Source organism: Crotalus tigris, unplaced genomic scaffold (genome assembly GCF_016545835.1).
Source record: "Crotalus tigris isolate CLP2741 ecotype Arizona unplaced genomic scaffold, ASM1654583v1 scf7180000017625.6296891, whole genome shotgun sequence".
In the NCBI taxonomy this organism is placed as follows: Eukaryota; Metazoa; Chordata; class Lepidosauria; order Squamata; family Viperidae; genus Crotalus; species Crotalus tigris.
Window position 1 is genome coordinate 5241808 of NW_024096520.1, and position 14928 is coordinate 5256735.

General features: G+C 38.7%; 1 protein-coding gene across 7 annotated transcripts in view; it reads right to left on the minus strand.

Annotated features, from left to right (window-relative positions):
* KDM3B (lysine demethylase 3B) overlaps positions 1-14928 on the minus strand; it is a 53211-nt gene that overhangs the window by 24270 nt on the left and 14013 nt on the right. For 4 of the 7 annotated variants that reach the window (XM_039334072.1, XM_039334071.1, XM_039334074.1 and 1 more), the window contains exons 4-7: positions 8657-8765; positions 7114-7238; positions 3682-3750; positions 2007-2579 (exon numbers count right to left, since the gene is read on the minus strand). In XM_039334072.1, coding sequence (XP_039190006.1) covers positions 2007-2579; positions 3682-3750; positions 7114-7238; positions 8657-8765 — 876 coding nt within the window. The remainder of the gene's footprint in view (positions 1-2006; positions 2580-3681; positions 3751-7113; positions 7239-8656; positions 8766-14928) is intronic. The other 3 variants (XM_039334073.1, XM_039334078.1, XM_039334077.1) reach the window with 1 other exon arrangement.

Here is a 14928-nt window from a genome sequence, read left to right on the forward strand (position 1 = left end):
GAAATGAAACAGTTAGGCAGCTAATTATGTTCACCCCACAAAATCCAAATTTCACCATACCTAAGACGTATTTCCCCAATATACTGACCCAGCAGATCTTAACAATATATTCTATATCAAAATGTACACATTGTGCAAAAAAAAAATAATAAAAAAATAAAAAAGGCAGGCTGCCAAAATTAATTCAGACTGACAAATCGCTAATCTACATAGATAGGTGGGTTCTTTTCACAAAGCTGACTTTTTTCCTTTTCTAAAAAAAAACATACAATTCCAGATTTTTATTCCCATTTCTGAAACACCTATACTGTCAATTTGTGTATTATAACAATTATTCTGAAATACAGCAGTTATTCTGAAATAGTAACTTTTTTCCTTAAGCAGGGATAGTAAACATCTGGTCTACCAGTTCTGTCCAAGTCTCTTCTCTCTTTCCCCACCAAGTCCCTCTCTCTTTTGCAACTCTATTTCATTTTTCCTCTTTCAAGGGGGGGGGGAGGAGGTCTAGATGGAATTGGCAGAGATGGATCTTTCTGGCATTTCTTCAAAAATACCATCAAGATCTGTTCTGCTTTGCCTGAACTTCATATTTCCTCCATGAAGTGAATAGAAGATGTGAATGAAATCAGTAAGTTTATTGAGTTGCCTCTGCCTTCTTCAATAACTTCTCTGACGGAGGAAGACAAGTGCGGGATAAATCACTTCAGGAGCTGCTGTATGTTCTTTGTTTAGGGCAGCGGTTCTCAACCTGTGGGTCGCGACCCCTTTGGGGGTCGAATGATCCTTTCACAGGGGTCGCGTAAGACCATTGGAAAACACATATTTCTGATGGTCTTAGGAACCGAGACACCGCTTTCCACATCCGTGTCTCCGTATGGCCTCCTCCGTCATTTGCAGAGAGAGAGAGAGAGAGAGAGAGAGAGAGAGAGAGAGAGAGAGAGAGAGAGAGGCACTTTCACTTTCCCCCCCCCCTCTCTCAGGTGGACTTACCTCCTGCAGGGCTCCCGACTGGCCCTGCGCCCGGGTGCCCCACCGTCTGGGAGAAGCGCGGCCAGAGAAAGAGGAAAGAGAGAGAGAAGAGAGAGGAAAGAGAAAGAGAGAGGAAAGAGAGAAAGAGAGAGAGGAAAGAGAGAGAGAAAGAGGGAGAGGAATGGCACTTCTCCAACCAGGCTGGGAAGAGCCGGCGGAGTGGCCTTCCTGCCCCCCTCCCCGGCCAGCTGGATGGGGGGGTTGGGGGTCACCACAACATGAGGAACTGTATTAAAGGGTCACGGCATTAGGAAGGTTGAGAACCACTGGTTTAGGGAAAGCATAAAGGACATTCCATGCTGGACTGCCTTCATATAAAGCAGGGGAGGGCAAGACTAGGAACTCAATATGTTGTCCTGCATATAGAATTTTTCTCTGTGCAAAAGGAAAACAGACAGAACACCATGATTCTGAATCCCCTTTTCAAACCTGATCCAGTTTCCCACTTGCTCCACATTGTGAAAAAAAACCTCCATAAATAAACCATCTTCTCCAAATAATTATATAACTTGCTTTAAAAAAATTTTTTTACTAAGATAATCAACGTACACTAAACTGGAGACTTTTGAGTTCCAGTTTCATTTATTGTGCAAATTAGTATCTTTTGTCTAATGAGGCAAGAGAAGGATACACTTGTATACTTGCTCTTACTTTCTATTCTTTATGGAATACTTACTGTTGCAATTCTACAAAGAAACTGTTCCAAATTCCTATTATACATTCCCCTTCTTCCTTCATCTCGTTGTGACCCCATCAAAACTGAACAAATATATACAAAACTATGAACGGTGTGTGTGTAAAGACAAATTCAAAGTGGTAATGTATCAGTTTATAACGTATCTTTTGATGCCATCTGATATAAAATCCTAGCAACTCCCAAAAGGTCTCAGCATTACGCACTGGCATCAGTGTATCAAGTATATTGTAATATGCTTTACAATGCTAGGTATTTCTCAAACTAGCAATAAACAATTTACCTCTCCCTGGATCTGCAAATGTCCCGTTTTCTGCTTTTCTTGACCAGAAACTGCCGACAGGCCAGTATCTGAGACCTGTACAGTAGTTGGTGTTGTCCCAGTTGTAGTAATTACTGTGGAAGCTGCCACTAGACCTTGACTGCTCTGTTCTATGGATGTTGTCATCTCTTCACTTCCAGCTCCGCTCAACAGGGCTTGTGTAGAAGCTGAAGAAAAGGAAGTGAAGGCTGTATGAGTATCACCACCTACTGGTTCATCTTGGACCACAAGAGTTCGTCCATTCTCCTTCGTGGATGTGGCAAAGCGAATACTTCGATTAACTGGAGAAACAAATGGGGGAAGTTGCTTGGTCTTTGGATCCAGAGTCATGTCACCACTTCCCTTCCATGCTCCTTTATTTGCCTCGCCATCATCATTTCCATTAGTATCCACTTCAGCCCTTTCCTTTAGCTTCTTTGTAGCATGGTCACAACCGATATCAGAAGCACTTTTTCTTCTTCGTCCATCTTTTCCATCCACACATTCTCTCTTTTTTTTCCCTTTGGAGGATTTGCCTGCCTTTAGGGGTCCCCCCTATAATACATAAAAACATTACACACCTCTGAACAAAGTCAGTAGAAATCATTATCGTTATCTATCCAAAGATTTTAAGAAATGTTGCTTAATGTTAAGGTACTTTAAACAAGTAAGATGCTTTAAATCAGTGGTTCTCAACCTGTGGGTCGGGACCCCATTTGGGGTCGAACGACCATTTCACGGGGGTCGCCAAACAAGGCTGTCCACCATTTTTTCCCCCTTTTCTTTGGCCACGCCCCTGGCACCCGGTGATGTATAAGTGGTTGGGGGTCACCACAACATGGGGAACTGTATTATGGGGTCGCGGCATTAGAAAGGTTGAGAACCACTGCTTTAAATAATACTTAGAAAGTATGTTTAATAGATCAGGAAGTAACTTAACATTCATTAATTTGCACATAATTCCATGCCTGCCAATTTCGACTATGTTTGACTGAATTTCATATGGCTTATCCTTAAGCGTATATAGGTTCTGATTATAATTAGCAAGTCAAATTTGCATAAGCAAAAGAAACGATTAAGAAGGCTTTCTTAAACTATTACAATAAAATAATTATTAAACTATTACAACAAGATGATTATTTTGATTAAGTCACCTATCAAACCAAGTTTATTAAATGAATGCAAACTGATTGGAATCACACTGCCCTTCTGCATAAACCCTGGCTTACATATCACAATGACTGGGTTCATATAACATGCAAAACCGAGCTCAAATAAACTATAATATATGAGCCAGATCTTCTGCTAGCTATATGGAACTCATAAATCACATGCAGTCCTTAAAAGTCTCAAGTACAGTCTATTGTATATGCTTATCAGTCCCCTTCAATATAGCCTTTGTCGCTAGAGTTGACAACAATCTTAATATGATCACTGAATGATAGAGATTCACTACAGTCTCATCTCTCTACAGTAATCTTCCCTACATTAGGGGTAGAAGATCAGAATCTCCAATCAGGTGCACAACAGTATGCACACCTGTGTGTAATATGACTAGACCCAAGTAGAGGAGGTATTGAAGAGATAATGCAGTTCTAGCTACACACCGTTATTTAGCCTACAACTGTTTATATCGTGATCTAGTAAACCACGGTACCTCATTCTGAACAGATGCGTCCATCACTACATGAATCAGTCGAGGATCTACTGACTTGATTTCACCAGTCTGTTTTTTATACAACAAATCCAAAAACAAAAAAGGAAAAAGAAAATCCAGTATTAGAGAAAAAATATATTGTTCACAAAGTAGCAATTAGTCTCTACAAAGTATGTCTCCAAGCTATGTCAACTTCTGTTTTGACATCTCATACCTTTATCATCCTCATTTTTTAAAATATGACCTATTATATGATGCGCTTTTACTGATTTCTCTTATTTGAAAATTATTCTAATTATATATTAATTATATAAATCTAATATTAAGTACTATAATTTGTGGTAATGCTTTTCTGTTTATAGAAACATTCAAGGTGGCTGTAATTTTCAATTGTACCAGATAATCACAGATAAAAGGTATCACATTCCACCAATAAAAAAATGAGATATTTCGAATATTCCTCCAGCACTACCTGCAGTTCTACATAGAGTGATGTCTAAATTCAATTTTGACACAGTACTAAATCACTTATGAGTTTCATCAAACTTTGGGTTCACTAAAATAGGAAAGTAGAAATATCTACTTCCTTTTTAAAATAAACCACAATTTCCTTAAAGTATAGAGAGCTTTGGTTCATTTTAACTTCTTGTTAGAAAACAAATCAGGACCATAACCTATAATATAACTGGTTTTATTACTTCTAGTTAGAGTTTAAATGAAACAAAAATTTATGCTCACATCACATTTAAACTCATCATGGTTTAAAACTAGAAGCAGATACATCCCATCTCCATCTTTTATACACAAAAGGCAAGGAAGACAAAGTAACAAGTCTCAAATAATTTCCTTCATTATCACTAAATTATAACTTGCTATTATTTCTGAACAAATTATAATCTGTTGTTATTCCAACTGTGTGAATCCAACAATCTGAACAAAAACATCAGCAAATGAACCGAATATTTGACAGAATAAAGATAATAATCTTGTGAGGTGAGACTTTGGATAGGCACATTCATTTTCCATAAACACTTTTTATTACACATTCTTGGCAGCAGAGAAAGCTGCTAAAGATTTTAAAAATACTTGATATAAAAAGCCATGGGCTGAAGAGAATACATTTTAATAATATTCTGAATTTTTATATAAGTATTGAAAGAGTTGGCAACACATGGAGTACAATGTCCCAAAACACTGCCTAAGAAATCCCAAAATAACATCTGTAATATATTCTTGCATAAAATGAGATCTCATGGATGAAATAACTGTAATCTTGTGAGATTTAACAATCTCACAATATTGTGGTATTTTTTGTACCCCCATCTTCAAATGAAACCAATACTTATTAATTGTATGATATCACATTCTAAAAAATTATTTTGCCTGCATAAATGGACTTCACTTCTCAAAAAATTTGCCTGGAATCGCAAGATAGGCAGCATATAAATTTAATAAAGAAATGTAATGAAGAAAAAATGCAAGATGTATAGTAGCATATTAAAAAAATCACAAATGCATATTTTTTAAATGTATAATTTAATTTTAGAAAATTAAGAACCTAGCAGCTTTCTAGAAGCTATAAATTCAAATAAATTACATTTCCATTAAGCTCCCTTTTTGTAATGAGCATTACAAACCTTGAAATGGACAGGTAACTCTGAGAGAGACCTGAACTGTGGAATGAGGATGCGCAGGGTGATTTCATAGTAGGCAACAACCTGTACTAGATCATCCAGAAACTGGAAACATTGGACATGACGGATCTCAAGCATCTACTATATACACTCATTTGGAAGTCCAATAAGTCCAATAAGTCCAATAAGTCCAATAAGCTGACCTTCATTTTTTAAAATCAAAATACCAGAAAACAAATACATAACCTGTGGATAAGATGATCCATGTTTTGATTTCAAATCTGAGGGTTGCTAGATCCATGAGTATATATGGGAAATAAGGGTACTTTAAAAAAAAAAAAAAGATTACTATACTTACAGGTAAGCCAAAGCCAAATGTATCTGGCACTTAAAATTCTTGACTTATCTGCAAGTAAAATACCTTAGTTTCCATGCCTGTGACCTTATGAGAAGTAATGAGCAACTTGGGCCATCATACAAACACTGAAAAAGCAGAAGTACCAGAGGTTATGGAACAGTGTTTCTCAACCTTGACAATTTTAAGGCATGTGGACTTCAACTCCCAGAATTCCACAGCCAGCAATGCTGGCTGTGGAATTCTGGGAGTTGAAGTCCACATGCCTTAAAATTGTCAAGGTTGAGAAACACTGTTATGGAATGATCTGCTTTCAATGTTTTCCTCAGGAAGCACTTGCATCGTTGTGCAATGATTTCTCTTAAATCAGGGGTCTTCAAACTTGGCCCTTTTAGGACTTGTGGATTTCAACTCCCAGAATTCCTCAGTCAGTGTGTCTGGCTGAGGAATTCTGGGAGTTGAAGTCCACAAGTCATAAAAGGGCCAAGTTTGAAGACCCCTGATTTAAATGCTTAACAACACAAGACTCAAGTGTATGTTCTTTGCCCAGGCATAATAAAGACAACTTATTTGCATCCAAGAGAAGGTGGTTCTCCAGCAATGTTGGCGCTTACAGAATAAGGATCCTCAATGCCGTAACAGACTGGAGTTCAGACTAAAGTACATATTTAGTAATTAGAAGCACGAACTAAATCTTAACTAAAATAATTGAGAAATAATTATAATAAAATGAATACTTTACAGAGATCAGAGAAGAATACATAACTTAAGGGAAAACCATGACTAGGAGCATTTGCTCTATGCCAGTGGTTCTCAACCTGTGAGTCGGGACCCCATTTGGGGTCGAACGACCATTTCACGGGGGTCACCAAACAAGGCTGTCCTCCATTTTTTCCCTTTTCTTTGGCCACGCCCCTGGCACCCGGTGATGTATAAGTGGTTGGGGGTCACCACAACATGGGGAACTGTATTATGGGGTCGCGGCATTAGAAAGGTTGAGAACCACTGCTCTATGCAAACATGCAGGGCATCCAGTAAAAATTTAAGTTTTGTTATGATTCAAAAAAGAGTATTCACAACTGCAAAACTTAAATACATAACCTGGAGACTTCAGTGCAGAATAGCGTAACATTAAAATCCTTTCAAGGGCCAAAAATAAAGTTACAGTTACTAATAAATGTGAATGAAATATATGTATACAACATATATTTATCATAAAATAATATTATATGTATAACAGATATTATAGTAAGCATAATTTACAAATTTACCATTCTCTTAGCACAAATGTTTTCTTAAATAAGTAGAACAATTATCATCAAAAGACTACTAGAGAAAGTATCAACTTTGCCATACAAAGCAGGGAGTTCATCTGTAACATCCTGTTCAGTAATCTGAAATGAAAAAATTGAACCTCAAAATCCCATAAGAAAAGCTTCACACCTCAGTCAAAACCACCTCCATCAGACGTGTGAGAGGATCTTGACAACTCACAACTGCAGAGACCCAGCTGATTTCCTCTTCAGGCTGATACACCTTCACTCTTTGACCCTGTATACTGTAAAGGCCTGGAAAAACAGTTCCACATGCTCATATAAGACAGAAATAAGAAAAAAAAAAATCAAAGGATAAACAAAAAGTGCTCATTTCTTAATATATAAAACATATACAAAGTTTTAAGTATTTGACGGACATAAATAAAAAATTGATTTAAAAGATGTTATTGTGAGAAAGAGTTACCATAAATGTATAGGATAATGAATCCATTTCTAAAATGTATTTAAAAATATTTAAATTTGCTGACAGTAACTTCTAATTATTCTTTTTTTACTTTTTCAATCATTTTTATATGATCAAATTAGCAATAACTAGTGAAAATATGCAATGGGATTGGAAGACATCCTTGGACAAACTGCCTTTATTCAATACAAGGTCATGCAACTTGTTCTCTAGAATTTTCAGCTACAACCCACATTATTTTTTTTGCAAATACTTTTACCCACTCTTAGCTCAAGTATAGCAATATCAGGCTGATCTTTGATTTAATATATATCTCAATTATCAGGCATGGGGACAGCAAAAAAACCACCCACCCATCTCTATTTAAAGCATAAAATGAGTAAAAAAAAATACAAACATATCAGTAAAAAATTAAACTCGGGCACTCTAGCATCAAAAAACAATTCAATACAACTCAGGTCTACCATGCCAATAAAAGTCTAGAAAGAAGATCAGACTTTGAGGAAGAGAATGTGATTGCCTGGGAAAAGGCCTTCTTCTCTATACATTTCAAATATGCTTTAATACTGCCTGGCCAAAGGAAGACTGTGAGTTAAGAACATAATTTATAATGGAAATTGTGATTCTTCAGATAACTTAATCCAAAGATATTTAGGACTTTTAAAGATCGTGACCAGTATTTTGAACTATGCCCTAATCAACAATCTCAATACTAATATTTTGAATCTGAATCAGCTGAAACTTCCCAACATTTTTCAAAGGAAGCTCTGAATAAAGATAATTATAGTGCTCTAAAAAGCACATGTTCCTGAAACTTGAAAGAATGGATTCAAATGCTCAATAATATTAGCTTCTGGCCACATTTAATACTTCAACACACAAATTTAAAACTAAAATCTAGGAATATATATAACATAAAAGGGAAGTAAAGGCCCAAGACCAAAAGAAGTTAAGCCCTATATATTGATATATTGCCTATATTGTCCAGGAGCACCCTAATCTAATCCTCTGCAGATAAACAAGCCTTTACTTCAAGTGGTGTGAATGTTGAAACCCATTTTTTGAACAGCAGAAAGCTGCTTCAAGTAATTTAGAGCAATACTTGATTAATTTTGGGATTTTTGCTTGAGAAGCCTGAAACATAAGAAACATTTCAAACAAAATGAGGCTTTAAGTAGCACTTATCAGTATAATCTGATTGCCATCAAAATCAAGCATATTTAAAAAGTCCTATTGTTGACCTTACCTCTGCTAAAGATCTCTTGAAGCTTCTGATCACCAATCAATGCATTGACAGCTTCTCTTAATAAAGGCTGCTGTTGGAGAAGTTGGCTCTGACTTTCTGTTGGCATCTGCTAATATTTTTTAGTATAAAAAAAAATAGACAAGAATAAAACAAAAGCATGAATGGCACTGCCAAAATTGTTCATAGACAATGATAAGAGTCCAAGTTTTAGGGCTGCTTTTAAGGTTAAAAGTTCTTTTGGTATTATACGGTTCTGCTTCTTCTCTCAAGCATATTGTGATATTTGATACATATTTTTGCCCAAGACCACCTTACAGAAACAGAACAAGTACTGTGATGGATTTATGTATGACCTTTGTACTACTTTCATTAGGGATAATAATATGTGTTAAAGCCTTTCCCCAGCACATACCCTAAACTGAAAGTCTTGTATCCACATTTTTTACTTGCTTGTATGCCACCCATTCTCAAAAAAGCCCATGGTGGGTAATAGTAGCAACCTAAAACAATAATTCAAAATCTCAAGTACCCCACATAAAAAAAGTGACAAATGAAAATTTTTAAGGATTAAAGATTAAATTTTAAAGATTAAAAACTGACAAATACAAATGTCACAGGCTTACAAGCCCCATTATACCACACTATCTTCCTGCACTATCTTCCTGAACATTCTCCTGAAGCTCAAGAGGGATGGAGCTTATCGGATCTCTACTGGGTGAGGATGTCCCAAAAAATGGGCGAGGCTACTGAAAATACCTGTTTCTGAAGATTTTATCGATGGTCTGGTAGGAATGGAATTTAGAAGGACTTGACCTTATTTGACCTTGCTGAATGGGCAAATGAATACAGGAGAAAGTGCTTCCACAGCTAGTCAAGTCCAGAGCCATGTATCGTTTTAAAGGTGACAATCAACAATCCAGAAGCCAAATGGCAACCAGTGCAACTTCCAAAGTAGTGGAGACAACAAGAATACTGGACCACATCCATTACTGCCATGCCACCAAATTATGTAACATCTACAGCTTCCAAATACTTTGCATGTATAGCCCTATACAGAATACGTTACAGCAGTCAAAAAAAGGTAGATCATAAGGTGATTGCAAGCAGGGACTCTTTGTCTGATATATAAGAGGTGGCAGAGCAAAAGTCCCCCTGGCCACAACTGCCATCTGTTTAAATAGCACTGTAAATCTAGCAGAACCCTCAAATTGTGTGCACCTGAGTAAAGGTATACAACTCTGTTCAGACTCAACAATGGAATTTTCTTGAAATTGATAGGTCTAAAGCCATTCCATCTTGCAGGGATTCAGTTGCAGTCTCTTCTTCCTCATCTAGACTAGTTAACAGCTCAGTTACTGTTTCCACTTCATAAGCTGTTTGGTCCAGAAATGAGGTGTATAGTTGGGTATCATCAGCATATTGATGATACCGAACCCAGTGTTGGTTGATGGGATCTAAGACAACTCACTGTGACAAACTCACCGCAACCAATTTGCTATAGCTAACTCACCACAGCCAACTCACCATGAGATAACTCGCCACAGGACAAGATATCGCATTAATATTGAAGAAATAGTGGAACAGAATCATTAAAGAAAGGACAAAAGGAAGAACAAAATGAAATATGAATGATAAACATTTTCTTAAAAATTATTTTAAATAATTAAATTGAATTGTTGAATTTTCCTGTGGCGAGTTGGCTGATGTGAGTTGTCCCATTCCCTGATGGATGACCTGTCCAAGTGGCTTCATGTAGATGTTAAAAAGGAGTGGATAGAGGACAAAAGCCTGAAGAGCCCCATAAAGTAGAACTTTCCTCTTTCCTCACCACTGAATGGAAATGCCTTTTGAAAAAGAGGTGCATGACTCCAAGGCAGCGCCCTACACTCTAATCTTTCTAGAAATGGTCCTGAAGGATATATTGGTCAATGGAATCACAAGTCACTAAGAAACCAAGAAGGCTTTGCCTGATACAGGAATCTCCAAAGGTCATCAAGCATGGCAAATGCAGTTTCCATGCTGTATACCAGAATGAAACCTGACTGCCAAGAATCCAAATAATCTGCCTCCTCTAGAATTTCTGCAATTGCAGGGCCACAACTTTCTCTACAATATTCCCTATAAAAAGAAAGGTATAAAGTTGATCAAGGGAGAAATATACCACAGCTATCTTCAAGGATGATGGAAATATTCCCTCAGACCAGTGGTTCTCAACCTTTTTAATGCCGCGACCCCCAACTGGTCGTAAGTCGAGGACTACTCAACTGGTGCAGCACCGTTTGCAGAATGGGACTTTTGGCGGGCTCAGCAGGGCAGAGACAGCCTGAACAATTCCTGTTGGCTTTTGAAAGCCAGTAGAATTAGACTCTACTCAAGAGAGTCTATTCTATTGGCTTTCAAAAGCCAATAGAATAAAAGGGAGTAGCACAGCTAAGGAAAAGGGGGAAAAAATGGTGGACTGCGTTGTTTGGCGACCCCCGTGAAATGGTCGCTCGACCCCAAACGGGGTCCCGACCGACAGGTTGAGAACTACTGCCTCAGACAAATGAAACGTTGATATTTGCTCAAATCCAACCCCTGCCATCTCATGAGAGATCTTGGGCAGAGATCCAATTAGAACAGCGGTTCTCAACCTACGGGTCGTGACCCCATTTGGGGTCGATCGACCATTTCACGGGGGTCGCCAAGCAAGGCTGTCCACCATTTTTCCCCCCTTTTCCGGCAGGTGCCTTACCTCCTTTGGGCTGGGCCAGCTGGTGGCCCAGCTGGTGGTCGGCCTGCTCCGTCTCTGCCGCTTGCCAGCTACGCCTCGGCCGGCGCAGGGGGCGGCACCATGCATGCACGGCGCTCCCAGGCAGGGAAAGTCCTTGACTTACGACCGGTTGGGTAGTCCTCGGCTTACAACCGGTGTAGTCCTCGACTTACGACCAGTTTAATCCTCGATTTATGACCGGTTGGGGGGGGCACGGCATTAAAAAGGTTGAGAACCACTGAACTAGAAGTAGTGGAGCTGATACGGCAGAGGGCCCTATCTCAGGCCTCAGAGAATCAAAATGGCCCCAGTTCATTTCACAAGACAAGGTCCCGGTCATCTCTATTAGCAGAGTCCAGCAGGAATCCAGCTCCTCTTGAATTTCAGTGGTTTTGTCTGCCAATATGTGAAAATTCTTCACAGTGGCCCTTCATATACTCTTGGCAAACTTCCTTCCCTAAAAGGGAATGGGTTGTTTTAAAAAGGGCCACTGGACAGAGCATTCAGCATAGGCAAAAAGGGTAGAAAAAAGCCCCCTCTATTTGGCCATTCCAATCACCATTGTGTAGCCTCTAATATAAGCTTATATTAGTATGTCATCAAATTCAAGACACTCTAAAATTCAAACAACACTCTAGGTGCTTCTTCTCCATGAATTCTTTTAACAGCTCCTTCCCATTGTGGAAGAGTGGCACCATAAATTCTACCTCAATCAGAGTGTGATCTGTGCTTGGCAAGGGGTGGAGTTCAATGCCCCCCTTTAGATGTTGCCTCTACTTCAAAACAAAAACTAGATCTTGTTTGGAGCTTCTCATCTGTATTGGTAACTTGATTCATAATTGTAATGCAACTATGAACCCATGGGTTGCTCCAGACCATCCACCAAGGTTAGGCCAACATTTCTAGCCAGGGGAACTCCTAGCAACCAGGTTGAGTATTCCTGGAACAGATGCTGTTCTGTAACAAATGCAACAATACACAATTGCAAACCCATCTGGCCCCTTGGGCCCAACTGCACAAATAAGGTCTCACATCTAGTTATCTGCATAATAGTGACTCTTGATACCAGCACAGCTCATGGATGAGAACAGCTATCTTCTTCTACTAGTAGTACAGTCGGTCCTTGCCTTTCAACCAGATACTTAATGATTGTTCAGATTTACTAAAAAAAAAAGTTATTTACAACTCATCCTCAAATAATGTGATAGCATTTTGTGACTTTTTTTGCTGTTTTCTGGCAAAAAAAACCCCACTGGATAAGCTGGGTTCGCACATGATTCATTGAACTGCAGTGACTTGCTTAACAACCATCAAAAATGGTCATAAAATTAAGTCTAATCATGTGGGAGCTCAACTTACAAGTGCAATGATTTGCGACCAAAATTTTGGTCGTAATTCAAGATCTAACTGTACCCAGAGTCCAGGTCAAGTATTAAAACGGAAACTCAGGAGATTTTCAAGACAGGAACATCCCTTACTTCTCCACCCAGGTTTCAGTGATATAAGTCTGCCCACTCATCCATAAGATTGTGAATGAAGGTGTTTTTTTACAAACAGACCTGTAATTTAATTGCAATAGCCAAAGCCTACAGACTTCAAGAATCTAAATCTTGTTCCTGCTTTTAAAAGTGAATGCTGGAAGGAGTGATTCAATGTATTGAATCTACTGAATCTACCTTCTCAGAGTGTGGCCAGCTGGCACTGTCCTTCAGCCAATACTTAAAAGAGTAGGTAGCCAGGAAATACTCCTCCAAACCATCCTTGTAAGTGGCCCGGATGACACAAAAAAGTTTCTGCAGCAAAATCTGGCTGAAGAACTCATAATTTAAAACCAACCCTAAGCCAGGAGCCATAAATGCAGACCTCCTGCAACCTTCACCTTCCTTGAAATACCCATCTGTTCCACTGCTGGCTCTAAGACTGAGGCTATCCAAGCTCTGATACTATGGGCTCAGCAACATTCCAGGAAATGTCCCCAGGTCTAGGTGAGAACTATTGCTCAAGTTATGGTGCCATGCTTTTTCCCAGTAGGCAGGCTGGCAAAGGCCTTAACAGGTCTTCCAATACACTCCATGTACTGTATCATGTTCTAAGAACACTGCCAACTATTAGCTGGGAATCCCGAAGGTGTTTTTTCAAGAGGCAACTGGATTTTCTTGTTTTTCTTTGAAGATAATTTGCATCCAAGAAGCTTCTTGGATGAGAAGCCAAATGTCTTCAAAGAAAAACAAGAAAGTCCAGTTGCCTCTTGAAAAAACACCTTGGGACAAGCATGACCTGGATGACTGAGAATCTCCATAGACATATTAGCTGGGAAGTTGTCTAGCATTCCAACTCACTAAATATCTTCAAACCCCAAACTGTGGGATTAGCCATACTCTGCATCCTCTGACACATTCTTAAGAGTCACTTTAACTCTTGCACTTCTTCAAAGCATTCTGATTGAGGTGCCATAATTTATTTACATTTAAGTTTTTAAACTAAAGAATGCCCAAATGCAACATTGCATTAGCTTTTCCAGCACAAACAGATGTTAAAGCAGCTTCAAATATCAATTATTTAACATGTACTAAGAAGCATCACAGAATAAAACTTAGCAGCTTTTCACAATAGACCATGTTAGGAAATAGATAACCTAAGAATTACTTGAACTCTACTGATATAAACGAGGGCTTTTCAACCTTTTCACCGATTGCACCACTTTTAGGATATGGGAATATTCAAATACCACCTAGCAAGGTGTCAAAAACTTGATGACCAAAAAAAAAAAAAATACTGTTCAAAATTGCAATTGCACTGAAATGACTTATGACAATTTTTCACCCTTATGACCATTGCTGCATGCCCAGGGTCATGTGATTTATATTTGGATGCTTGGCAACTGATTCATATTTATGATGGTCACAGTGTCCCAGGATCATGTGATGCCCTTTTGCAACCTTTTAACAAGCAAAGTCAATGGCAGGGCTGCTGGTGGCCAAGTGCTAAGGTGGGACTTCCCTCTCTCCCTCCCTGCCTCCCTCTTTCTCATTCCCATCTCATTCTGAAGAAAGAATTTGAATCCCCCCCTCCATATTTTCTCTCTTCCATATATTTATCAAACAAGGAAAAGCCTAAGAGACAGAAAAGACAAGCTGCTGAGTGAACTAGCTTAAAAGGGCACATTCCCCTTTAAGAATTAGCTACTGGCTAGAAAGGAAAGTTAAGGAGCTGGCAGCCAACACTTAAGGAAGAAAAAAAATGTAGTAAGTACTGGCTGCTGGCTAAGGCAGCCTCCCCAAATGGCTCCATTCATAAGTAAAGGAATGCTACAGGCAAAATCCATTCAAGAGAAAAATAACAGCTAACAATAGCAGAGCAATAGAAGCTAACAACAGCCATCAGCCAAATAGAAATTGCCAAACACTCCTTAAGAACACAAAGCCTACATTGCACAAATCCCAGAACTTCAAAGTCACAAAAGCACATAAGAATCCTTCCACTCTCCATCTCCCTCCCTCCTTCATCCATGCCTCACTTC